We start from the raw sequence: 26493 nt of genomic DNA on the forward strand, positions 1-26493 counted from the left end.
AATAGCGAGTCTGTAGATAGGGGTAGGTATATAGTCCCACTAGGGTCGGCCGCACAGAGAGCGGATTGTGCAGTTTTACTGTAAATTGCTGCAGATTCAGGGCCAAAAACATCAGAAATTTATAGTAAAACTGGAACAGGAAGTAAATAATGTAACAACCTGCAGAAACCTGATCCATCCGCCGAGCAGTCGCTACAATTGTATCCAGCGCCGTGTTCCGTCACAGAACCTCTTGTTATGTAAATATTTATTACTATTGTGATACAAACATCTCGATTTCTATAGAACAATTCTAAATATTCGGAAAATGGCATCTTCCTTCCAGGAGCCTTATGGGTAATGTCGGTGATTGGGCACCAGGAAGGGTTAATAGACAGTATATGGTCCTCCCGGGGGCAGCACTCACTATACATGATGGGGGGCTACAGACTGGTCTCCTTTAAGATCATCTTGATTTGCAATAATTAAAAAATATAAAAAATCTGCATATAAAAGTTCTTCTACAGCTTAGTTATTCTTTGCCGTCTTCCGCTTCGGATGAGTATTTATAAGATACATTAATAATAAGACATTGATTATAATATTAAACAGGCCGAAGGAGGGGACCCCATAATGTTTATATAGATATCCCCCAATGGTGGGTCCGATGGTCCGGGTCAGGGGTTGGATGGAGGCGCAGATTCCCAGCATCGCTCCTGTAAGAGAAAAGAAGAAAGAGATAGTTTATAGATGGACTTTAATGACGCCTCCGGATCTGTGAAGATCACTCTGCAGCCTGTGAGCTCATGATAAGGAGGAGTGCAGCAGAAGTTCAGTATAATTTATTACAAGGTAAAGTAATGTAGACAGATCCTCAATGTTATCATCAGTAAGTCTCTGAGTATTTCATTACAGGAGCCCAGTCTCTGCTCTTCTGGATCTGTGAAGATCACTCTGCAGCCCCTGAGCTCATGAGAAGGATGAGAGCAACAGAAGCTCAATACAATTCGTTGCACATCTGACATATGTGACTGCAGGTAAATAATGAAAATGGATCCTGACTATTATTAGTGGCAAGTCTGTGTGTATTTCATTACAGGAGCCTGGTCTCTGCTCCTCTGGATCTGTAAAGATCACTCTGCAGCCCACGAGATCATGAGAAAGATAAAAGCTGAAGTTAAGTAAAATTTGTGCAAGGAAGTAATGCATATAGATCCTTACTGTTATAAGTGTTAAATATCTGAGTATTTTATTACAGGAGCCCTGTTTCTCTGGATCTGTGGAGATCACTCTGCAGCCCATGAGATCTTTAGAAGGATGAGAGAAACAAAAGCTCAGTACAATTCCTTGTACATCTGATGTATGTGACTGCAGACAGATCCTGACTAATATTAGTTGTATGTCTCTTTGCATTTCATTACAGGAGCCCAGGGACCAATTTCTGCTCTTCTTGATCTGTGAAGATCACTCTGCAGCCCATGAGCTCATGAGAAGGAGGAGAGCAGCAGAAGCTCAGTACAATTCCTTGCGTATGTGACTGCAGACATATCCTGACTATTATTAGTTGTAAGTTTCTGTGTATTTCATTACAGGAGTCCAGGGCCTAGTTTCTGCTCTTCTTGATCTGTGAAGATCACTCTGCAGCCCTGAGATCATGATAAGGATGAGAGCAGCAGAACAATCAGTACAATTCCTTGTACATCTGACGTATGTGACTGCAGGGAAGTAACGCAGATAGATCCTGACTATTATTAGTGGTAAGTCTCTGTGTATTTCATTACAGGAGCCTGGGGCTTATAATGTAAGACTAATGGTAATTCTACACAATGTCACAAAACACAGGAATGTGCGGATTCATGGCCGACACCAGAGACCCCTGCAATGTGATACCCCCCTGAGGAGAGATCTGGGTGTGTACAGTATTACCCGGAAACATCCTAAATCCAAAGGGAGACACGAAACCACAAACAATAGAGAATAACTGGTCTGATCCTTGTAGAATTGGGAGTAAAGGATTAGATATCAATGGCTGATTGTCTACAAGACCCCCATTATCATGAAACCAGGGGTCCTGTTACCCCCAATGCTACAATGTATCAGTGCATGTGAATTGTATCCACCTGGAGACTGTGTAGGATGATTACCGCTGGATAATGTAACAAACCCTCAGCTGGGAGTAGTCTGTGCAGGTTTTGAGACATATTAATCATTAGAATGTATCATTGTACAGTCAGCGCATCGCTATGGGTCTTCAGGTTTGGGTTTCTGATCAGTCCAGTCACCCTAGGGGTTAACTACCCCACCATGTACTAGTGAGGATACCCTAGGGGTCCTACACCTGCCCCATCTCTCTTCTCAGGATTTATTGTGGACTTTACAATCACGTTATATGACCCTAGTCCATGCATTGTCAGTGACAGGTGGGACGCCCTGTGTGAACTGTGGGCTTCATGGTAAAGAGACTGCATGGCACTGTATCATCCTGAGTGCCCAAGAAGTACCAGCCTCTAGTACATGCCAGTGCCCAGTATATACCAGTGTTCATTATATAATAGTAATTAGTACATAGCAGTGCTCAGTACATAGCAGTGCCTTATATATACCAGCACCCTTTACATACCAGTGCCCAGAACACACCAGCACCCTGTAGACACTAATGCCCAGTATATACCAGTGACCTGTAGGTACCAGTGTCAAGTAAGTACCCGCACCCTGTAGACACCAGTACCCAGTATATACCAGCACCCTGTAGACACCAGTACCCAGTATATACCAGCACCCTGTAGACACCAGTACCCAGTATATACCAGCACCCTTTAGACACCAGTACCCAGTATATACCAGCACCCTGTAGACACCAGTACCCAGTATATACCAGCACCCTGTTGGTACTAGTGGCCAGTATATACCAGCACCCTGTTGGTACTAGTGGCCAGTATATACCAGCACCCTGTTGGTACTAGTGGCCAGTATATACCAGCACCCTGTTGGTACTAGTGGCCAGTATATACCAGCACCCTGTAGGTACCAGTACCCAATATATGCCAGCACCATGTTGGTACTAGTGCCCAGTAGATACCAGTACCCAGTATATACCAGCACCCTGTTGTACTAGTGCCCAGTATATACCAGTGCCCAGTACATACCAGTCTCTGATGGAGGGACGGCCTTGGTTAAGATGCTGTCAGTGATGACTCCGGAGACGCACAGGGTGAAGACCATGGGGATGGCGATGAGGCAGAAGTGGAAGACGTTTGTCATTACCACCTAAAGGAGGAAACGCAGAAAGTTGTGACACATCGCACCCTCTTATAAAACATAATGGGATTATTCTGTGCCAGCCCTGTGTGCGCTGTGACTAGTTCTGCTATGGGGTCACATTGATCGAAATGCCTTGTTGTTGCTATTAAAGGGGCACCATGGATGACTGGCACTGTTATGTGGGCACCTATATGGAACTGCTATGGGGATACGGAGAGGTCATTTTCTTATTGGCATTACATCTTGTGATAATATAGGCAGGGGAATCGAGATAGACTAGACTTGGTGATGTTATGGGCGCTATGACAGGGGCACCGTGGATGACTGGCACTAGCACTGTTATGTGGGCGCCTACATGGAACTGCTCTGGGGGCAAGTTTTCTGCCACATATGTGATAATAGGTAAATTATTCACCCTAGTGAAAGTAAACTAATGTAAGACATGATACACGTCACATATAGAACACAAAGTAACTACATTTTGTTATTTTCCATTAGTCCTGTAGACTCTAATGGCCACCTCAGAGATAACAGCCGGGGCGGGGACGTCCGTGTATGTCTGATGCGGATGCGCTGTGTACACAGACACATACAAGGATAAAACACATCACTTACTGACACAAAACACCAGAACATAACCTTATGTATGCAGCCGCCGGCAGTGGCCACAGATCTGCGCCGTGTTATGACAGCGCCCAGGACGGGCACATGGTGTAAAGGATGTTATTTCTAGGACTCTTTTCACAAGTGCCGCTGGAGAGTGAGATTCCTGCAGTTGTTATTGTGGTATTATTAGTAACATTCACAGGCGCTGTACAAATAAACTACCTGCGCTACACGAAAGGAGGATTAAAGGGGGAGGATTAAAGGGGGGATCAGGCACCAGACACAAGGGTCTCCAGTGCTAGGGGGCCCTGATCACCAGGACAACCAGTTATATGGTCAATACTTCAATCATCACAATGTAAGTGCATCAATAATGGGGTCAATGTGACTTTGCTATAGGGGCATCGGGATAGAAGTGATATGGAGACACTGTGCCTGGAGCTATAATGGGGGCACTGCAGCTGCTTCTGTTATATCGACACCTGGGATGATTATGGGGGCACTGTAGCTGACACTAACATATAGACCCCTGGATATTACTCTTATACTGACACTATATTTGGAACAATTAAGGGGGCGCTGCGGCTGCTTGTGATACATAAACACCTGGATACTATTCCTATATATTTAGGATGATGATTATGGGGGCACTGCAGCTGCTTCTGTTATATAGACACCTGGATACAATTCCTATATATTTGGGATTATTATGGGGGCGCTGCAGCTGCTTTTGATACATAGACACCTGGATACTTTTCCTATATATTTGGGATTATTATGGGGGCACTGCAGCTGCTTCTGTTATATAGACACCTGGATACAATTCCTATATATTTGGGATTATTATGGGGGCACTGCAGCTGCTTCTGTTATATAGACACCTGGATACAATTCCTATATATTTGGGATTATTATGGGGGCGCTGCAGCTGCTTCTGATACATAGACACCTGGATACTATTCCTATATATTTGGGATTATTATGGGGGTGCTGCAGCTGCTTCTGATACATAGACACCTGGATACTTTTCCTATATATTTGGGATTATTATGGGGGCACTGCAGCTGCTTCTGTTATATAGACACCTGGATACTATTCCTATATATTTGGGATTATTATGGGGGTGCTGCAGCTGCTTCTGTTATATAGACACCTGGATACTATTCCTATATATTTGGGATTATTATGGGGGCACTGCAGCTGCTTCTGTTATATAGACACCTGGATACTATTCCTATATATTTGGGATTATTATGGGGGTGCTGCAGCTGCTTCTGTTATATAGACACCTGGATACTATTCCTATATATTTGGGATTATTATGGGGGTGCTGCAGCTGCTTCTGATACATAGACACCTGGATACTTTTCCTATATATTTGGGATTATTATGGGGGCACTGCAGCTGCTTCTGTTATATAGACACCTGGATACAATTCCTATATATTTGGGATTATTATGGGGGCACTGCAGCTGCCTCTGTTATATAGACACCTGGATACAATTCCTATATATTTGGGATTATTATGGGGGCGCTGCAGCAGCTTCTGATACATAGACACCTGGATACTATTCCTATATATTTGGGATTATTATGGGGGTGCTGCAGCTGCTTCTGATACATAGACACCTGGATACTTTTCCAATATATTTGGGATTATTATGGGGGCACTGCAGCTGCTTCTGTTATATAGACACCTGGATACTATTCCTATATATTTGGGATTATTATGGGGGTGCTGCAGCTGCTTCTGTTATATAGACACCTGGATACTATTCCTATATATTTGGGATTATTATGGGGGCACTGCAGCTGCTTCTGTTATATAGACACCTGGATACTTTTCCTATATATTTGGGATTATTATGGGGGCACTGCAGCTGCTTCTGTTATATAGACACCTGGATGCTATTTCTATATATTTGGGATTATTATGGGGGCACTGCAGCTGCTTCTGTTATATAGACACCTGGATACTATTCCTATATATTTGGGATTATTATGGGGGCACTGCAGCTGCTTCTGTTATATAGACACCTGGATACTATTCCTATATATTTGGGATTATTATGGGGGTGCTGCAGCTGCTTCTGTTATATAGACACCTGGATACTATTCCTATATATTTAGGATGATGATTATGGGGGCACTGCGGCTGCTTCTGTTATATAGACACCTGGATACAATTCCTATATATTTGGGATTATTATGGGGGCGCTGCAGCTGCTTCTGATACATAGACACCTGGATACTTTTCCTATATATTTGGGATTATTATGGGGGCACTGCAGCTGCTTCTGTTATATAGACACCTGGATACTATTCCTATATATTTGGGATTATTATGGGGGTGCTGCAGCTGCTTCTTTTATATAGACACCTGGATACTATTCCTATATATTTGGGATTATTATGGGGGAGCTGCAGCTGCTTCTGTTACATAGACACCTGGATACTTTTCCTATATATTTAGGATGATGATTATGGGGGCGATGCAGCTGCTTCTGATATATAGACACCTGGATACAATTCCTATATATTTGGGATTATTATGGGGGTGCTGCAGCTGCTTCTGTTACATAGACACCTGGATACTTTCCCTATATATTTGGGATTATTATGGGGGCACTGCAGCTGCTTCTGTTATATAGACACCTGGATACTATTCCTATATATTTGGGATTATTATGGGGGCACTGCAGCTGCTTCTGTTACATAGATACCTGGATACTATTCCTATATATTTGGGATTATTATGGGGGCGCTGCTTGTGATACATAGACACCTGGATACTATTCCTATATGTTTAGGATGATGATTATGGGGGTGCTGCGGCTGCTTCTGTTACATAGACACCTGGATACAATTCCTATATATTTTGGATGATTATGTGGGTGCTGCAGCTGCTTCTGTTACATAGACACCTGGATACTATTCCTATATATTTAGGATGATGATTATGGGGGCGCAGCAGCTGCTTCTGTTATATAGACACCTGGATACTTTTCCTATATATTTGGGATTATTATGGGGGTGCTGCGGCTGCTTCTGTTATATAGACACCTGGATACTATTCCTATATATTTTGGATTATTATGGGGGCACTGCAGCTGCTTCTGTTATATAGACACCTGGATACTATTCCTATATATTTGGGATTATTATGGGGGCGCTGCAGCTGCTTCTGATACATAGACACCTGGATACTTTTCCTATATATTTGGGATTATTATGGGGGCACTGCAGCTGCTTCTGTTATATAGACACCTGGATACTATTCCTATATATTTGGGATTATTATGTGGTTGCTGCAGCTGCTTCTGTTATATAGACACCTGGATACTATTTCTATATATTTGGGATTATTATGGGGGCGCTGCGGCTGCTTGTGATACATAGACACCTGGATACTATTCCTATATATTTAGGATGATGATTATGGGGGCACTGCGGCTGCTTCTGTTACATAGACACCTGGACACTATTCCTAAATATTTGGGATTATTATGGGGGCGCTGCAGCTGCTTCTGTTACATAGACACCTGGATACTATTCCTATATATTTGGGATTATTATGGGGGTGCTGCAGCTGCTTCTGTTATGTAGACACCTGGATACTATTCCTATATATTTGGGATTATTATGGGGGTTCTGCAGCTGCTTCTGTTATGTAGACACCTGGATACTATTCCTATATATTTAGGATGATGATTATGGGGGCGCTGCGGCTGCTTCTGTTACATAGACACCTGGATACTATTCCTATATATTTGGGATTATTATGGGGGCACTGCAGCTGCTTCTGTTACATAGACACCTGGATACTACTCCTATATATTTAGGATGATGATTATGGGGCGCTGCGGCTGCTTCTGTTATATAGACACCTGGATACTATTCCTATATATTTAGGATGATGATTATGGGGGCGCTGCAGCTGCTTCTGTTATGTAGACACCTGGATACTATTCCTATATATTTGGGGTGATTATGGGGGCGCTGCAGCTGCTTCTGTTACATAGACACCTGGATACTATTCCTATATATTTAGGATGATGATTATGGGGCGCTGCGGCTGCTTCTGTTACATAGACACCTGGATACTATTCCTATATATTTGGGATTATTATGGGGTCACTGCAGCTGCTTCTGTTATATAGACACCTGGATACTATTCCTATATATTTAGGATGATGATTATGGGGGCACTGCAGCTGCTTCTGTTATATAGACACCTGGATACAATTCCTATATATTTGGGGTGATTATGGGGGCACTGCAGCTGCTTCTGTTACATAGACACCTGGATACTACTCCTATATATTTGGGGTGATTATGGGGGTGCTGCGGCTGCTTCTGTTACATAGACACCTGGATACTACTCCTATATATTTGGGGTGATTATGGGGGTGCTGCGGCTGCTTCTGTTACATAGACACCTGGATACTACTCCTATATATTTGGGGTGATTATGGGGGTGCTGCGGCTGCTTCTGTTACATAGACACCTGGATACTACTCCTATATATTTGGGGTGATTATGGGGGTGCTGCGGCTGCTTCTGTTACATAGACACCTGGATACTACTCCTATATATTTAGGATGATGATTATGGGGGTGCTGCGGCTGCTTCTGTTACATAGACACCTGGATACTACTCCTATATATTTGGGGTGATTATGGGGGTGCTGCGGCTGCTTCTGTTACATAGACACCTGGATACTACTCCTATATATTTAGGATGATGATTATGGGGGTGCTGCGGCTGCTTCTGTTACATAGACACCTGGATACTACTCCTATATATTTGGGGTGATTATGGGGGCGCTGCAGCTGCTTCTGTTACATAGACACCTGGATACTATTCCTATATATTTGGGATTATTATGGGGGCGCTGCAGCTGCTTCTGTTATATAGACACCTGGATACTATTCCTATATATTTGGGATTATTATGGGGGCGCTGCCGCTGCTTCTGTTATATAGACACCTGGATACAATTCCTATATATTTGGGGTGATTATGGGGGCGCTGCAGCTGTTTCTGTTACATAGACACCTGGATACTATTCCTATATATTTGGGATTATTATGGGGGTGCTGCAGCTGCTTCTGTTATGTAGACACCTGGATACTATTCCTATATATTTGGGATTATTATGGGGGTTCTGCAGCTGCTTCTGTTATGTAGACACCTGGATACTATTCCTATATATTTAGGATGATGATTATGGGGGCGCTGCGGCTGCTTCTGTTACATAGACACCTGGATACTATTCCTATATATTTGGGATTATTATGGGGGCACTGCAGCTGCTTCTGTTACATAGACACCTGGATACTACTCCTATATATTTAGGATGATGATTATGGGGGCGCTGCGGCTGCTTCTGTTATATAGACACCTGGATACTATTCCTATATATTTAGGATGATGATTATGGGGGCGCTGCAGCTGCTTCTGTTATGTAGACACCTGGATACTATTCCTATATATTTGGGGTGATTATGGGGGCGCTGCAGCTGCTTCTGTTACATAGACACCTGGATACTATTCCTATATATTTAGGATGATGATTATGGGGCGCTGCGGCTGCTTCTGTTACATAGACACCTGGATACTATTCCTATATATTTAGGATGATGATTATGGGGGCGCTGCAGCTGCTTCTGTTATGTAGACACCTGGATACTATTCCTATATATTTGGGGTGATTATGGGGGCACTGCAGCTGCTTCTGTTACATAGACACCTGGATACTACTCCTATATATTTAGGATGATGATTATGGGGGCGCTGCGGCTGCTTCTGTTATATAGACACCTGGATACTATTCCTATATATTTAGGATGATGATTATGGGGGCACTGCAGCTGCTTCTGTTACATAGACACCTGGATACTACTCCTATATATTTAGGATGATGATTATGGGGGCGCAGCAGCTGCTTCTGTTATATAGACACCTGGATACTTTTCCTATATATTTGGGATTATTATGGGGGTGCTGCGGCTGCTTCTGTTATGTAGACACCTGGATACTATTCCTATATATTTGGGGTGATTATGGGGGCGCTGCAGCTGCTTCTGTTACATAGACACCTGGATACTATTCCTATATATTTAGGATGATGATTATGGGGCGCTGCGGCTGCTTCTGTTACATAGACACCTGGATACTATTCCTATATATTTAGGATGATGATTATGGGGGCACTGCAGCTGCTTCTGTTATATAGACACCTGGATACAATTCCTATATATTTGGGGTGATTATGGGGGCACTGCAGCTGCTTCTGTTACATAGACACCTGGATACTACTCCTATATATTTGGGGTGATTATGGGGGTGCTGCGGCTGCTTCTGTTACATAGACACCTGGATACTACTCCTATATATTTGGGGTGATTATGGGGGTGCTGCGGCTGCTTCTGTTACATAGACACCTGGATACTACTCCTATATATTTGGGGTGATTATGGGGGTGCTGCGGCTGCTTCTGTTACATAGACACCTGGATACTACTCCTATATATTTGGGGTGATTATGGGGGTGCTGCGGCTGCTTCTGTTACATAGACACCTGGATACTACTCCTATATATTTAGGATGATGATTATGGGGGTGCTGCGGCTGCTTCTGTTACATAGACACCTGGATACTACTCCTATATATTTGGGGTGATTATGGGGGCGCTGCAGCTGCTTCTGTTACATAGACACCTGGATACTATTCCTATATATTTGGGATTATTATGGGGGCGCTACAGCTGCTTCTGTTATATAGACACCTGGATACTATTCCTATATATTTGGGATTATTATGGGGGCGCTGCGGCTGCTTCTGATACATAGACACCGGGATACTATTCCTATATATTTAGGATGATGATTATGGGGGCGCTGCAGCTGTTTCTGTTACATAGACACCTGGATACTATTCCTATATATTTAGGATGATGATTATGGGGGCGCTGCGGCTGCTTCTGTTACATAGACACCTGGATACTACTCTTATGCTGACATTATATTTGGAGCAATGATGGAGATAGGAATAATATGGTGACACCACATTAGGAGAGATTATGGGGTAACTCTGACTGGCTCTGTTATGGGGGCTCTTGGATACAACTCTTTTGCTGACACTATAGCTGGAGTATCGATGGGGACACTGCGGCCCACCCTTGTTATATAGACATTTGCAGCAATTATGGGGGCACTGTGGCTGATTCTGTTATCGGGGTACCAGGAAAGGATTGCTAAATAGGGAAATGTATTTGCTGATGTTATGGAGGATCTATGAATGGTTCCGTTATCTGTGCGTATGGATAGAACAGCTATGGTGATTGGAGCCATTATGGGGTCACTGAGGCTCAGTTATAGGGATGCACGGGGCATTGTGTATGGCGGTAGTAAGGGGGCACTGAGGAAGACTCACTTGTGTATTGTGCATGGTGCGGGTAAGGGGGCACTGAGGAAGACTCACTTGTGTATTGTGCATGGTGTATGGTGAGTGTAAGGGGGCACTGAGGAAGACTCACTTGTGTATTGTGCATGGTGTATGGTGCGGGTAAGGGGGCACTGAGGAAGACTCACTTGTGTATTGTGCATGGTGTATGGTGAGTGTAAGGGGGATCTGAGGAAGACTCGCTTGTGTATTGTGCATGGTGTATGGCGCTAGTAAGGGGGCACTGAGGAAGACTCACTTGTGTATTGTGCATGGTGTATGGTGCTAGTAAGGGGGCACTGAGGAAGACTCACTTGTGTATTGTGCATGGTGTATGATGCGGGTAAGGGGGCACTGAGGAAGACTCGCTTGTGTATTGTGCATGGTGTATGGTGAGTGTAAGGGGGCACTGAGGAAGACTCGCTTGTGTATTGTGCATGGTGTATGGTGCTAGTAAGGGGGCACTGAGGAAGACTCACTTGTGTATTGTGCATGGTGTATGGTGCTAGTAAGGGGGCACTGAGGAAGACTCACTTGTGTATTGTGCATGGTGTATGGTGCTAGTAAGGGGGCACTGAGGAAGACTCGCTTGTGTATTGTGCATGGTGTATGGTGAGTGTAAGGGGGCACTGAGGAAGACTCGCTTGTGTATTGTGCATGGTGTATGGTGCTAGTAAGGGGGCACTGAGGAAGACTCACTTGTGTATTGTGCATGGTGTATGCACAATCATGTATGGGGCTCTGTGTCCGGCTCTGCTTATAATCTAGAAAGGGATGAAAATGTTTTCTCACAAAAACGAGTACATCATTACCTGACCGAGTCCGACCACCATGGACACCAGGACACTTATCAGGAGGACGGTGTCATCTGACAGGCGGCTGGTCAGACGACCCACCATGAATCCCTGGACCACCTACAGGAGGAGAAGGATGTCAGACATACACAGAGGACTAATGTACTGTGAAATAAAGAATATAAAACAAAAATTCATATATACAGTATATTATATATATATGTAGATACATTTGTTACATTGTCACCAGACCCAATGACCCAGGGGTCTGGAGGAGGAGGAGGGCAGAGGAGTCTGGAGGAGGAGGAGGGCAGAGGGGTCTGGAGGAGGAGGAGGGCAGAGGAGTCTGGAGGAGGAGGAGGGCAGAGGGGTCTGGAGGAGGAGGGCAGAGGAGTCTGGAGGAGGAGGAGGGCAGAGGGGTCTGGAGGAGGAGGAGGGCAGAGGGGTCTGGAGGAGGAGGAGGGCAGAGGAGTCTGGAGGAGGAGGGCAGAGGGGTCTGGAGGAGGAGGAGGGCAGAGGAGTCTGGAGGAGGAGGAGGACAGAGGGGTCTGGAGGAGGAGGAGGGCAGAGGGGTCTGGAGGAGGAGGAGGGCAGAGGGGTCTGGAGGAGGAGGAGGGCAGAGGGGTCTGGAGGCGGAGGAGGGCAGAGGGGTCTGGAGGAGGAGGACGGCAGAGGAGTCTGGAGGAGGAGGAGGGCAGAGGAGTCTGGAGGAGGAGGAGGGCAGAGGGGTCTGGAGGAGGAGGAGGGCAGAGGAGTCTGGAGGAGGAGGAGGGCAGAGGGGTCTGGAGGAGGAGGAGGGCAGAGGGGTCTGGAGGAGGAGGAGGGCAGAGGGGTCTGGAGGAGGAGGAGGGCAGAGGAGTCTGGAGGAGGAGGAGGGCAGAGGGGTCTGGAGGAGGAGGAGGGCAGAGGAGTCTGGAGGAGGAGGGCAGAGGGGTCTGGAGGAGGAGGAGGGCAGAGGAGTCTGGAGGAGGAGGAGGACAGGGGGGTCTGGAGGAGGAGGAGGGCAGAGGGGTCTGGAGGAGGAGGAGGACAGAGGAGTCTGGAGGAGGAGGAGGACAGAGGGGTCTGGAGGAGGAGGAGGGCAGAGGGGTCTGGAGGAGGAGGAGGACAGAGGAGTCTGGAGGAGGAGGACAGAGGGGTCTGGAGGAGGAGGAGGGCAGAGGAGTCTGGAGGAGGAGGAGGACAGAGGGGTCTGGAGGAGGAGGAGGGCAGAGGAGTCTGGAGGAGGAGGAGGGCAGAGGGGTCTGGAGGAGGAGGAGGGCAGAGGAGTCTGGAGGAGGAGGGCAGAGGGGTCTGGAGGAGGAGGAGGGCAGAGGAGTCTGGAGGAGGAGGAGGACAGGGGGGTCTGGAGGAGGAGGAGGGCAGAGGGGTCTGGAGGAGGAGGAGGACAGAGGAGTCTGGAGGAGGAGGAGGACAGAGGGGTCTGGAGGAGGAGGAGGGCAGAGGGGTCTGGAGGAGGAGGAGGACAGAGGAGTCTGGAGGAGGAGGACAGAGGGGTCTGGAGGAGGAGGAGGGCAGAGGAGTCTGGAGGAGGAGGAGGACAGGGGGGTCTGGAGGAGGAGGAGGGCAGAGGGGTCTGGAGGAGGAGGAGGACAGAGGAGTCTGGAGGAGGAGGAGGACAGAGGGGTCTGGAGGAGGAGGAGGGCAGAGGGGTCTGGAGGAGGAGGAGGACAGAGGAGTCTGGAGGAGGAGGACAGAGGGGTCTGGAGGAGGAGGAGGGCAGAGGAGTCTGGAGGAGGAGGAGGACAGAGGGGTCTGGAGGAGGAGGAGGGCAGAGGGGTCTGGAGGAGGAGGAGGACAGAGGTGTCTGGAGGAGGAGGAGGGCAGAGGGGTCTGGAGGAGGAGGAGGGCAGAGGAGTCTGGAGGAGGAGGAGGGCAGAGGGGTCTGGAGGAGGAGGAGGGCAGAGGAGTCTGGAGGAGGAGGAGGGCAGAGGAGTCTGGAGGAGGAGGAGGGCAGAGGAGTCTGGAGGAGGAGGAGGGCAGAGGAGTCTGGAGGAGGAGGAGGACAGAGGGGTCTGGAGGAGGAGGAGGGCAGAGGAGTCTGGAGGAGGAGAAGAGAGGAGTCTGGAGGAGGAGGACGGAGGAGTCTGGAGGAGGAGGACGGAGGAGTTTGGAAGAGAAGGGGACAGAACAGTGGGGACTGAACAGTCTGGAGGAGCAGGACGGAGGGGTCATGAAAGGAACACAAGAGTCTCGAGGGGACAGAGGAGTCTAGAAGGAATAGAAAAATTTAGAGAGGACGGAGTGTCTGGAGAGGATAGAGGATTCTGGTACTGACCAAGGGGTCTGGAGGAGGGAGAGGAGACCCGGGAGTGTGCAGGGGCAGAGGGATCTTTCTCTCATCTCCCCATTGGTCACACATGCGGATCAGGGCATGCATGTATATTTGGGGGCTTGGAGGAACTATCTGCCCCATGTGTATGATGGAGCCCCACTACAGCGGAGATTATACTGTGATCTCCTTTCTCCTGGATAAATCCGCTCTGCCCTCATTATACGCAGAATACGTCCCGTCTCACATTTCGTCTTCTCTGCTCCTAATATCAAATGTTAAACTTTTCTCAGCGTCTCCGGTGTAAAAGCGTGAGAAAAAAAAAGGAAAACAATAAATGGCAGGGAACCCGCCCCACAGACAAGTCACCGCACAGAATAACCTGCGCCGGCATGTACATTCACAGAATAACCTGCACATGACAATAGGCCACTCCTGCCACACAGCCCAGGAAACCCTGCGGCGCTAGAAAACATGCAACGCAGGACGGCATTCCAGACCGGATTACTGTACTGCACACACCATGTCCAGCAGGAGGGAGCTAGTACTGAGGGTCCAGAGGGGGCAGTATTATAGTAGTTATATCCCTGTACATAGGGGGCAGTATTATAGTAGTTATATTCCTGTACATAGGGGGCAGTATTATAGTAGTTATATTCTTGTACATAGGGGACAGTATTATAGGAGTTATATTCCTGTACATAGGGGCATTATTATAGTAGTTATATTCCTGTACATAGGGGGCAGTATTATAGTAGTTATATTCTTGTACATAGGGGACAGTATTATAGGAGTTATATTCCTGTACATAGGGGCATTATTATAGTAGTTATATTCCTGTACATAGGGGGCAGTATTATAGTAGTTATATTCCTGTACATAGGGGGCAGTATTATAGTAGTTATATTCTTGTACATAGGGGGCAGTATTATAGTAGTTATATTCCTGTACATAGGGAGCAGTATTATAGGAGTTATATTCCTGTACATAGGGAGCAGTATTATAGTAGTTATATTCCTGTACATAGGGGGCAGTATTATAGTAGTTATATTCCTGTACATAGGGGGGCAGTATTATAGTAGTTATATTCCTGTACATAGGGGGCAGTATTATAGTAGTTATATTCTTGTACATTGGGGGCAGTATTATATAGTAGTTATATTCTTGTACATAGGGGGCAGTATTATAGTAGTTATATTCCTGTACATAGGGGGCAGTATTATAGTAGTTATATTCTTGTACATAGGGGGCAGTATTATAGTAGTTACATTCCTGTACATAGGGGGCAGTATTATAGTAGTTACATTCCTGTACATAGGGGGCAGTATTATAGTAGTTATATTCCTGTACATAGGGGGCAGTATTATAGTAGTTACATTCCTGTACATAGGGGGCAGTATTATAGTAGTTATATTCCTGTACATAGGGGGCAGTATTATAGTAGTTATATTCCTGTACATAGGGGACAGTATTATAGTAGTTCTATTCTTGTACTTAGGGGGCAGTATTATAGTAGTTATATTCTTGTACATAGGGGGCAGTATTATAGTAGTTATATTCTTGTACATAGGGGGCAGTATTATAGTAGTTATATTCTTGTACATAGGGGGCAGTATTATAGTAGTTACATTCCTGTACATAGGGGGCAGTATTATAGTAGTTATATTCCTGTACATAGGGGGCAGTATTATAGTAGTTATATTCCTGTACATAGGGGGCAGTATTATAGTAGTTATATTCTTGTACATAGGGGGCAGTATTATAGTAGTTATATTCTTGTACATAGGGGGCAGTATTATAGTAGTTATATTCTTGTACATAGGGGGCAGTATTATAGTAGTTATATTCTTGTACATAGGGGGCAGTATTATAGTAGTTATATTCTTGTACATAGGGGGCAGTATTATAGTAGTTATATTCCTGTACATAGGGGGCAGTATTATAGTAGTTATATTCTTGTACATAGGGGGCAGTATTATAGTAGTTATATTCTTGTACATAGGGGGCAGTATTATAGTAGTTATATTCTTGTACATAGGGGGCAGTATTATAGTAGTTATATTCTTGTACATAGGGGGCAGTATTATAGTAGTTATATTCCTGTACATAGGGGCAGTATTATAGTAGTTATATTCGTGTACATAGGGGGTAGTATTATAGTAGTTATATTCCTGTACATAGGAGGCAGTATTATAGTAGTTATATTCCAGTACATAGGGGGCAGTATTATAGTAGTTATATTCTTGTACATAGGGGGCAGTATTATAGTAGTTATATTCTTGTACATAGGGGGCAGTATTATAGTAGTTATATTCTTGTACATAGGGGGCAGTATTATAGTAGTTATATTCTTGTACATAGGGGGCAGTATTATAGTAGTTATATTCCTGTACATAGGGGCAGTATTATAGTAGTTATATTCGTGTACATAGGGGGTAGTATTATAGTAGTTATATTCCTGTACATAGGAGGCAGTATTATAGTAGTTATATTCCAGTACATAGGGGGCAGTATTATAGTAGTTATATTCTTGTACATAGGGGGCAGTATTATAGTAGTTATATTCTTGTACATAGGGGGCAGTATTATAGTAGTTATATTCTTGTACATAGGGGGCAGTATTATAGTAGTTATATTCTTGTACATAGGGGGCAGTATTATAGTAGTTATATTCCTGTACATAGGGGGCAGTATTATAGTAGTTATATTCTTGTACATAGGGGGCAGTATTATAGTAGTTATATTCTTGTACATAGAGGGCAGTATTATAGTAGTTATATTCCTGTACATAGGGGGCAGTATTATAGTAGTTATATTCTTGTACATAGGGGGCAGTATTATAGTAGTTATATTCTTGTACATAGGGGGCAGTATTATAGTAGTTATATTCTTGTACATAGGGGGCAGTATTATAGTAGTTATATTCTTGTACATAGAGGGCAGTATTATAGTAGTTATATTCCTGTACATAGGGGGCAGTATTATAGTAGTTATATTCTTGTACATAGGGGGCAGTATTATAGTAGTTATATTCTTGTACATAGGGGGCAGTATTATAGTAGTTATATTCTTGTACATAGGGGGCAGTATTATAGTAGTTATATTCTTGTACATAGGGGGCAGTATTATAGTAGTTATTTTCCTGTACATAGGGGGCAGTATTATAGTAGTTATATTCTTGTACATAGGGGGCAGTATTATAGTAGTTATATTCCTGTACATAGGGGGCAGTATTATAGTAGTTATATTCTTGTACATAGGGGGCAGTGTTACAATGATTGCATTGGTGTGTATTAGCAGTAGCATTCTACTTGTAATATTCCACAGATAACTTTATCAAAGTGATAGGGAAATTATTATTTTGGGTGGAATAACATTTTCTGTTTCATTAGAAAACAATACACATTATGATGATATGTAAGTTGCTGTTTATGATTGGGGAAATCTATTATTACTCTGTTGATATTGCAGATTTAGGTCAGAGAAGAACAATGATACGATGTGTAGGAGCTGGAACAAGCCGGTCCTGTCAGTGGCCTACACAGGGTGATACGTTGTGTCATGTATATGTCCCATATAGAAAATCCCTCTAATATACAACACATGGAGAACAATCAGCTACACAGCAGCAGCACAATGGCAGATTGAGATCTTCATGAACGCTGTATAGCTTGACTGGATACAACTGTAACAAACCCTCTGATGTGGAAAAATAGACCTTTAAAGGAAATCTACAACCAGGATGAAGGATTGTAAACCAAGCACACTGACATTCTGGTGAGTGCCCCCTCTGGCAGGTTCTGCTGTTTTTTTTAGCTTCTTAGGATCATGTTTTACAATAAAAAGATTAAAAATTAGCAAATGAGCCTCAGGGGCTCCAGACTCCATAGATATCAATGGAGCTTGGAGCCCCAGAGGCTCATCTGCATGATTTTTAAAACCTATTTTCCTTAAAAACAAAGGCATACAAAGCTACAAGAAGAGCAAATCCTGCCAGAGAGGGCGCACACCAGTATGTCAGTGTTCTTGGTTTACAATCCCTCATCCTGGTGGTAGATTTCCTTTAAGGTCTCTCGGAAAACAGTTGCTGCTGGTCCACAATGCACAATCTGTACCAGACCCCCAACTATAATTTATTGTCATAGTATTGGGGTCTTCATATGGGAAACAGACACCTTAGTCTCCTGTATAGGGATTCACCTGCACAATCTACTCCTCATCCGAAATTCTCTATTGTATTTGATCCATGGTCACACATCCACATTACTGCTCCATTCATTGCCTATGGGGCAATCTCCAGCACTCGGACCCCTCTTGTTGTCCCAGTGATTGGACCCCCAGCAATAATTCATTTTTATTTAGTGAATGGACCGAGCCCTTTATTAGGGTATTCTGATATTGAGCTGCAGTACCACACACAGCCACTGAAGCAGAGTGGCGCTGTTTATGGAATTTAAACAATATTTTTTTCATCTAAACTTGAGTTTTGACACCTCCCTTAGACTATAGTTTGGATTAGACAAGTTCTTACAGTCCCCCCCCCCCCTCTAGAGACATTAGTGAGGGGTCTCGGTCATGGTGTAATGAGATCACACAGCTGCGATCAGTGAGGTCTCTATGTGACGGAGCTTTGTAGTCCCTTTGGCTTTGAAGTTTGGTACAAAGAAAGCAGCAGCTCGGAGGAATCCGTCCTGTCATTCATGACCACAGAGGAAGGAAATCGCTGGCAGGTGGAATAACAGCCGCCCATATGTGTTTATAGGCCCGGGGCAAGATGGCTGCCAGCACAGATGAGTCACAGAGGACACCCACAGCACCGCGGCCGCCCACATACAACGCTATACCGGACTATATACGTGTCATTCATAGGGTAATACAAAGTTATACGACTCTACAGACAACTTTCTGCATACATTTCTAGTTGTTTCAAGATCTCTGCTTGCTGTCTGATAGTAGAGACTTGTATACTTCCAGCTGAACACTGCTGGCAACAGTGTAACCTGTACATGACCTGAACATTCTACTGGATGACAGCAAGCAGAGATCTTATAAAGAATTCTCATGGAATATACATATCGCCACAAACTGCTACAAATGTAAAGACTATAAGGCTGCGGTCGCATGTTGCGTTTTTGTTGCATTTTATAACGTATTAAAACAGATGAGGAGAAGGGATTTGCCTAATTATATTACTGTTAACATTTGCGCTTACAAAATGCAATGTAAACACAATGTTAACACAATTGTTAACATAATGCGTGTGTTAAAACTATGTTAACATCGTGTTTACGATGTATTTTGTTAAAGCAAATGTTAACAGTAACATAATTAGGCAAACCACCTCTCCTCAGCTGTTGGAATCCATTTCAAAACGCACCCTCAGGGCGCGTTCAAACGTTGCGTTTTGCCTGCGTTTTCATTGCGTTTAAACCGCATTACAACAGCTGAGGAGAGACGATTTGCCTAATTACATTACTGTTTACGTTTGTTGATGCAATGTTAATGCATGCGTTAACAAACCACATGCATTAACAAGTTGTTAACGAATGCGTTAACTGCGTGTTTAAGGTGCGTTTTGTAAACTGAAACGTTAACAGTAATGTAATTAGGCAAATCCCCTCTCCTCAGCTGTTGTAATGTGTTTCAAACGCAATGAAAACGCAGGCCAAAAACGCAACGTGTGAACGCGCCCTGAGGGTTCTCATTCAGTTTTTCAGATGCAGTTTTTGATGTCCAAACCAGGACAAAAAAAGAGGATGAGTAGCAACTTTTACTGATGTGTTCTCACTGCTTTCGGCTTCAAAAACAGCATCTGAAATACTGAACGTGTGAATGCACCATAAAGGAAAGGTAATCAATGAAAAATTAAAGGAATAATGGAATTTTATAGCAAACAATACACAGCGCCACTTCTGTACATGAGGCTGTGCACGGTACTACAATCATCACCCTTAATGGAACTGGAACTACAATACAGATGTATCTACTGATGGAAGGGGGGAGGGGCCTAAGATGATGGACCTCCCACCAATGAAACAATTGTGGGCCAATCCACAAACATAACGATCAATTTATATTCCTGGAAGAATTTTGCACTTTTAGGCCGTGTTCACACGATGTGTTGCGTCAAGTTTTTTGTTGCGTTTTCGATGCATTTCAAAGGCTTCAGTCTGGATCACAAGGTTAAGGTTACATTGCGTTTTTCACTGCATTTGCTAAAACGCGATGTAACCTCAGCATGTGATTACAATTCAAGCCTTTGGAAAACATCAAAAAACGTGACGCAACGCATCATGTGAACGCGGCCTTACATCGTGTGCCGCTCCATGTACACTCCCGAAAATGTAAACCTTCAAAGAAGCTTTAACACTTTCCAAGGATTGGCAATCAATACACATTCCTGGCAGATAAAACTCCCATAAAATGATCATCACACACCAGGGATAGGAAATCAATGAAACATGAAAGCCCCAATAGTATCACATGCCAAAAATAGGTGATCAATGGATAAGCCTGGACGATTCAATCTCCATAGAAGCCTGAGGATAGGCGATCAATGTATATTCCTGGACAACTAATCACCCATACAATGTCCAACACACCCTAACGATAGGTGATCAATCCATACTCCTGGCAGATAAAAGCCCCATAAAATGATCATTTTATATTCTTCACATCCGAGATAGGTAATGAATGGATATTCCTGGCAGATAGAATTTACTACAGCATATTCATCACATCCCAAAGATAGAAAGATCAATGTATATTTTTAAGGATTGAGGTCCCTGTACAATTGTCATTACATTCCAAGGATAGACAATCAATGTATATTCATGGATGACTGACCCCTATAGAATGATTATCACTTCCTAAGGATAGGTGATCAATTTATACTCCTTGCAGATAAAAGCCCCCATAGAATGGTGATCACATCCTAAGGATAGGAGATCAATTTATACTCCTGGCAGATAAAAGCCCCCATAGAATGGTCACCTATCCTTAGGATGTGATCACCAAACTATGTGTATATATATTCCTATAACATAGAATGGTGATCACATCCCAATTATAGACAATCAATGTATATGCCTGGATGACTGAACCCCTATAGACTGATCATTACATCCTAAGGATAGATGACCAACCTACATACCAGGAAAGTAAAGCCCCCATCATAGAATGCTCATCCCATCTTAAAGAAAATCGATCAATGTAAATTTCTGACAACTAAAATCCCATAAATTGTTCATTACATTCTAAGGATAGGCAATCGATTTATATTCCTGGATGACTAAACCTCCATAGAAAGTTCATCCCATCCCAAGTATAGGCAATCAATTTATACTCCTGGCCGATAATATCCCCCGTAGAATGGTGATCAGATCCTAAGGATAAGTGTATATTCCGTATACATGTATATTCCTAGAACATTAATGTTGATCCCATCCCAGTCATAGACAATCAATGTATTTTCTTGCATAACTGAATCTATATGGATTGATGATTACATCCTAAGGACAGACGATCCACCTATATACCTGGAAGGTAAAGCAATGTTCATCCCATCCTAAAGGCGATCAATGTTCATTTCTGAGACCTAAAGCCCCATAGAAAGTTCATCCCATTCTAAGTATAGGCGATCAATGTATATTCCTGGACGACTAAGGGGACATTTATCTTACTGTGTCTCAGGTTCACCTTTTTTGTGCCTTTTCCTGTCTTGTATTTTATCTTTGCTGTTTTCTGGCTTAGGTAAATGTGTTTTGTGCTGTCGCACGGACGTTTCATTTGCACCTAATTCGTCCCAAATTTATCCCCTACAACATAAATCTCATTTGCGACTAAAACAGAGTTTTAGCTTGTACAATGTCAATACGGGGCAGGTTCACAAAACCACTATGTGACGTAGTGCAGCCAAAAAAGTTAAAAAAAAGAAGCAAAACTATTAACTGTGTCAAGAAAAAGTGCATAAAAATTCAAAAAACAGCACCAAAAAGTATGATAAATGCCCCCCCCCCCAAAACCCCTATAGAATGTCATCCCAGCCTAAGTATAGGCGATCAATGTATATTCCTGTAGGACAAACCACCCATATAATGTCCGACACACCCTAAGATAGGCGATCAATGTATATTCCTGGCAGATAAAAGCCCCATAAAATGATCACATTATACTCTGCACATCCTAAAATATGAATGAATATTCCTGGAAGATAGAATTAAAGGGCATCTACCACCAGGATGAAGGACTGTATGCAAATGAGCCTGGAGGGCCCCATGCTCCATAGGTGATAATGGAGCATTGAGCCCCTCGGGCTCATTTGCATACAGTCCTTCATCCTGGTGGTAGATGCCCTTTAACTATAGCGTGTTCATCCCATCCTGACATTAGAAAAACCAATGTACATTTTTAAGGATTAACCAATGTATTTTCATGGACTAAACCTCCATAGAATGATCATCACTTCCTAATGATAGGCGATCAATTTATACTCCTGGCAGGTAAATGCCCCCATAGAATGGTGATCACATCCTAATGATAGGCGATCAATTTATACTCCTGGCAGGTAAATGCCCCCATAGAATGGTGATCACATCCCAATTATCAACAATCAATGTATAATCCTGGCAGATAGAACCCCTCGTCCCTCGCTCAGCACATCACGGGTCTCTCTGTATTTTTCCAGCGCCGCCCGGCGCCCTCGCCCACTTCCGCTCTTCACAGACTTTGGTGTTTTATGTCCAAACACGGGCGAGTTTAAAGTAAACACAGATTATTTTTCTTCTTTTTCCTACTCATTATTTCCGAGGTAATAACATCAACAAAGGAGAAAGATCAAAAGTCCAAATATAGATCGCTTTGCTTTGGGGAAAAGTTAAAAGCAAATACTTTGCAACGCAACAAGCCAAAACATTTCCGAAAGGCAACTCAGGTAAAAGCTCAAGGGCTCGGACCGATCACGTGTCATGTCCTTAGATAAGACTGCAGACAGAGTGATCAAGCAGAGCTGCAGTGTAAAGCATGGGAGGGATGGAAGTGTTTAAAGGGAACCTGTTAGCAGATTTTACCCCACTAAACCAGCAGCCCCCTCAGGTAGGAGATGAAATGTCCTTTTGAGAATTCCATCTTCTATGTAAAATCTCATCTGTTTACCTATATTAAAAAATCTCTCCCAAAGTCAAGCAAATATGACTCTTCTCACCTTATTTTCACATGAGACGAGTCAAGTTTAGTGGTGGCAAAGATAATGTCATTTCAGAAGCACCAATCTTTGGTTACATAGCACCAAGAAACATGCTGCTGGTGTTATGGTAAAGATAAGAATCTCATCTTTCAGATCCCACCAGGATTGTGGCTTTGCGAGCTACAGAATTGGAGAGACAATTCTGCCAATTCTGGAGAGTCCTGCCAATTTTTAACTACTTGTATGTCTGGTTCTGTAGCTCACAGAACTGTACCCTTAATAGGGGAAAAAAATATGAGTTTTTTTAATTATTGGGAATTTCCCCACTGTGGGACTAATAAAATTATCTTATCTTTAATATGACACTAGCAGCGTGTTTCTAGGTGCTATAGAAAAGAACATAGGGGCTTCTGAAGTGACATGCCTCCTGCAACCACTAAACTTGACTCGTCTCAAGTGAAAATAGGATGAGACTAGTCATATTTCTCTGACCTTGGAGAAGATTTACTATGGGTAAAGGGGGCAGATTTCACATAAAAGAGGGAATTCTACAAAGGACATTTCATACCTTATCTGAAGGGAGTTTAGTGGCGTAAAACCTGGTGACAGGTTCCCTTTAAACACTCAGAGCTGTGACTGTGATGACTATGTAACCTGAAAACATTGTTGCAATCCATAAAGTAATTCCATTAAGGCCTCTCTTTCTATGACTGTGAGACTTACCAACTGGAGAATCCCAAAATACGACATCAAATATCCGGCCGTAGCAGCGTTAAGACCAAAATAGTCGACAGAGATGATAGGAAACATGAGCATGAAGACACCTGAAGAGACACAAAGTTATAAGAATCACAATTATTTATCACAGGGTTCAGTATTCCACATTTATTGCATTGGATCGTGGAGCGCTCAATGCCAGTCAGCTGCTCTGAAAGCCAGCAGAATATTTAGGAGGGTTAGAATTAAAGGTATTTCAGACTAATTTGACTTATCACAGGCGTCTCGTAGGATTAGTTCAAGGAGGCCCCCAAACAGATTTGAAGATATTGGTAAGTTATAGAAAGTTTAAGAAGAGAAACCCACATCTCATACTCCACGTTTCCATGTGAGTGGTTCTTAAAGTGGATTTTTGATCCCCTCCCCTAACTCAAACTCTTTGCACCCTATCATAGACGCTGCTCCACTGATTCTGGAACAGTTGAAATTTTTTCTCTAGCCCCCACCATTCACAAGCAATCGTTTACTAAAGTTCTCAATGCCAGTCAGCTGCTGCAAAAGCCAACAAATTATTTAGAATGGATGGAATTAAAGTTATGTATTGGACATTTATTGGTCTGGATTAAGTAGTCCTGGCAATAATAACATGAAAAAAACTTTCTTAAAGAGGCACCTATGCAAACATGGCCACCTTTCCTTTAAATAATTTCTTAAAGGGGATCTTCCACTACCTCCAACTAATTACACCCTTTAATAGGAACCACTCCACTGATTCCGAAGCCATTGGAATTTTTTCTTTAGCCCCTACCATTCCTGAGCAATCATTTCTAATAGAATTGGCAACTAATATGCTAATTACTTGAAGTGGGCGGTCCTAGACTGAAGAATTGCTCACCGAACAGTAGAGAACCTCATTGCTCAGGAATGGTGAAGACTAGAGGAAAAATTTCAACTGCGCAAGAGTCAGTGAAGCAGCCTCTATTAAAGGATGCATGGCGTAATATTTGGTGGAGGTGGTCAAAAGTCCTCCTTAAAGGGATGTCCCACAGATTTTACCCTTTCCCATATACAGGCACAGTCACCTACTATAAAGCAGGACCCGAGAAATAGGTCGCCTAGGACACCATATAATTTAGGTTCACCCTTTTCTATAGCAAGCACCTGGGGCCGGGGTGCACTAGCTTAAGGTGAGTTGAGCCACTTGCCTCAGGCTACTGCAGGACTCCATAAGAGAAGCTACTGGTAATGGAGTTTTCAATACATTACCATTTGACTGATGGTCGTAAAAACACACAGAATACCACAAAAAGAAGCAGAAATTACCTATCGGAAACCCGGAGAGAACTTTTATGATAAAAATCGCCATGACGCCTGGGAACTGTAAGAGGCGAACGAGTTCTCCAAAATTGAAGACGCTGGGTTTACCTGGAAGATGATGAGAGTTATATTTATCATGATGTTACTTTTTGTCATTACACAACCAGGCAGCCGGTGGTTACCTTGCAGGGATCTGCTCTCACTCCCTTTAAGAGCTCCGCCATCTTGCTTGGCTTTGGTCTGTGCTGGGATGTAGATCATGACGATGACGCAGCAGACAAGGCTGGCAGCCAGGGCGATCAGGGTGGGGGTGTAGAGCCTGCAAGGGGGAGCACCGGGTGCTAATAATATCACATAATATACAGAGCTGCAGTGTAAAGCATGGTGGATGGAGATCTCCTGCGGGACTTGTGCATATACACAGCAGCCGGTCTGGAGAAGCAGAGCTGCAGTGTAAAGCATGGGGAAGGGACAAGGAAATAAATACATGAACCCACAATAATAACATCACTCATTCCTATACAAAGTAACTACTGAGTGAGCAGAGCTGCAGTGTAAAGCAAGGTGGATGGAGACCTCTTGCAGGGCTTGGGCATATACACAGCAGCCGGTCTGGAGAAGCAGAGCTGCAGTGTAAAGCAAGTGGAAGGGACAAGGCAACAAATACATGAAGGCAAGACACAATCCTGACTTATTTTATTCTAATACACAGTAGCTAGTCTGAGCAGAGCTGCAGTGTAGAGCATGGGGAATGGAGACCTCCTGCTGGGTCTGTGTGTATACAAAGCAGTATGAAGAAGCAGAGCTGCAGTGTAAAGCAAGGAGAAGGGACAAGGCAACAAATACATGAACCTAAGACACAATCCTGACTTATTTTTATCCTGACTACTAATACACAGTAACTAATCTGAGCAGAGCT

General features: G+C 43.8%; 1 protein-coding gene across 1 annotated transcript in view; it reads right to left on the minus strand.

Annotated features, from left to right (window-relative positions):
* Positions 1-230: 230 nt before the first annotated feature.
* SLC67A1 (solute carrier family 67 member 1) overlaps positions 231-26493 on the minus strand; it is a 62358-nt gene continuing 36095 nt past the window's right edge. Inside the window, exons 5-10 of the mRNA XM_072118991.1 lie at positions 25757-25893; positions 25581-25682; positions 24264-24364; positions 12103-12204; positions 3126-3246; positions 231-695 (exon numbers count right to left, since the gene is read on the minus strand). Coding sequence (XP_071975092.1) covers positions 508-695; positions 3126-3246; positions 12103-12204; positions 24264-24364; positions 25581-25682; positions 25757-25893 — 751 coding nt within the window. The 3' untranslated portion in view covers positions 231-507. The remainder of the gene's footprint in view (positions 696-3125; positions 3247-12102; positions 12205-24263; positions 24365-25580; positions 25683-25756; positions 25894-26493) is intronic.

The sequence above is a fragment of the Engystomops pustulosus genome, chromosome 7 (assembly GCF_040894005.1).
Source record: "Engystomops pustulosus chromosome 7, aEngPut4.maternal, whole genome shotgun sequence".
NCBI classification, from domain to species: domain Eukaryota; kingdom Metazoa; phylum Chordata; class Amphibia; order Anura; family Leptodactylidae; genus Engystomops; species Engystomops pustulosus.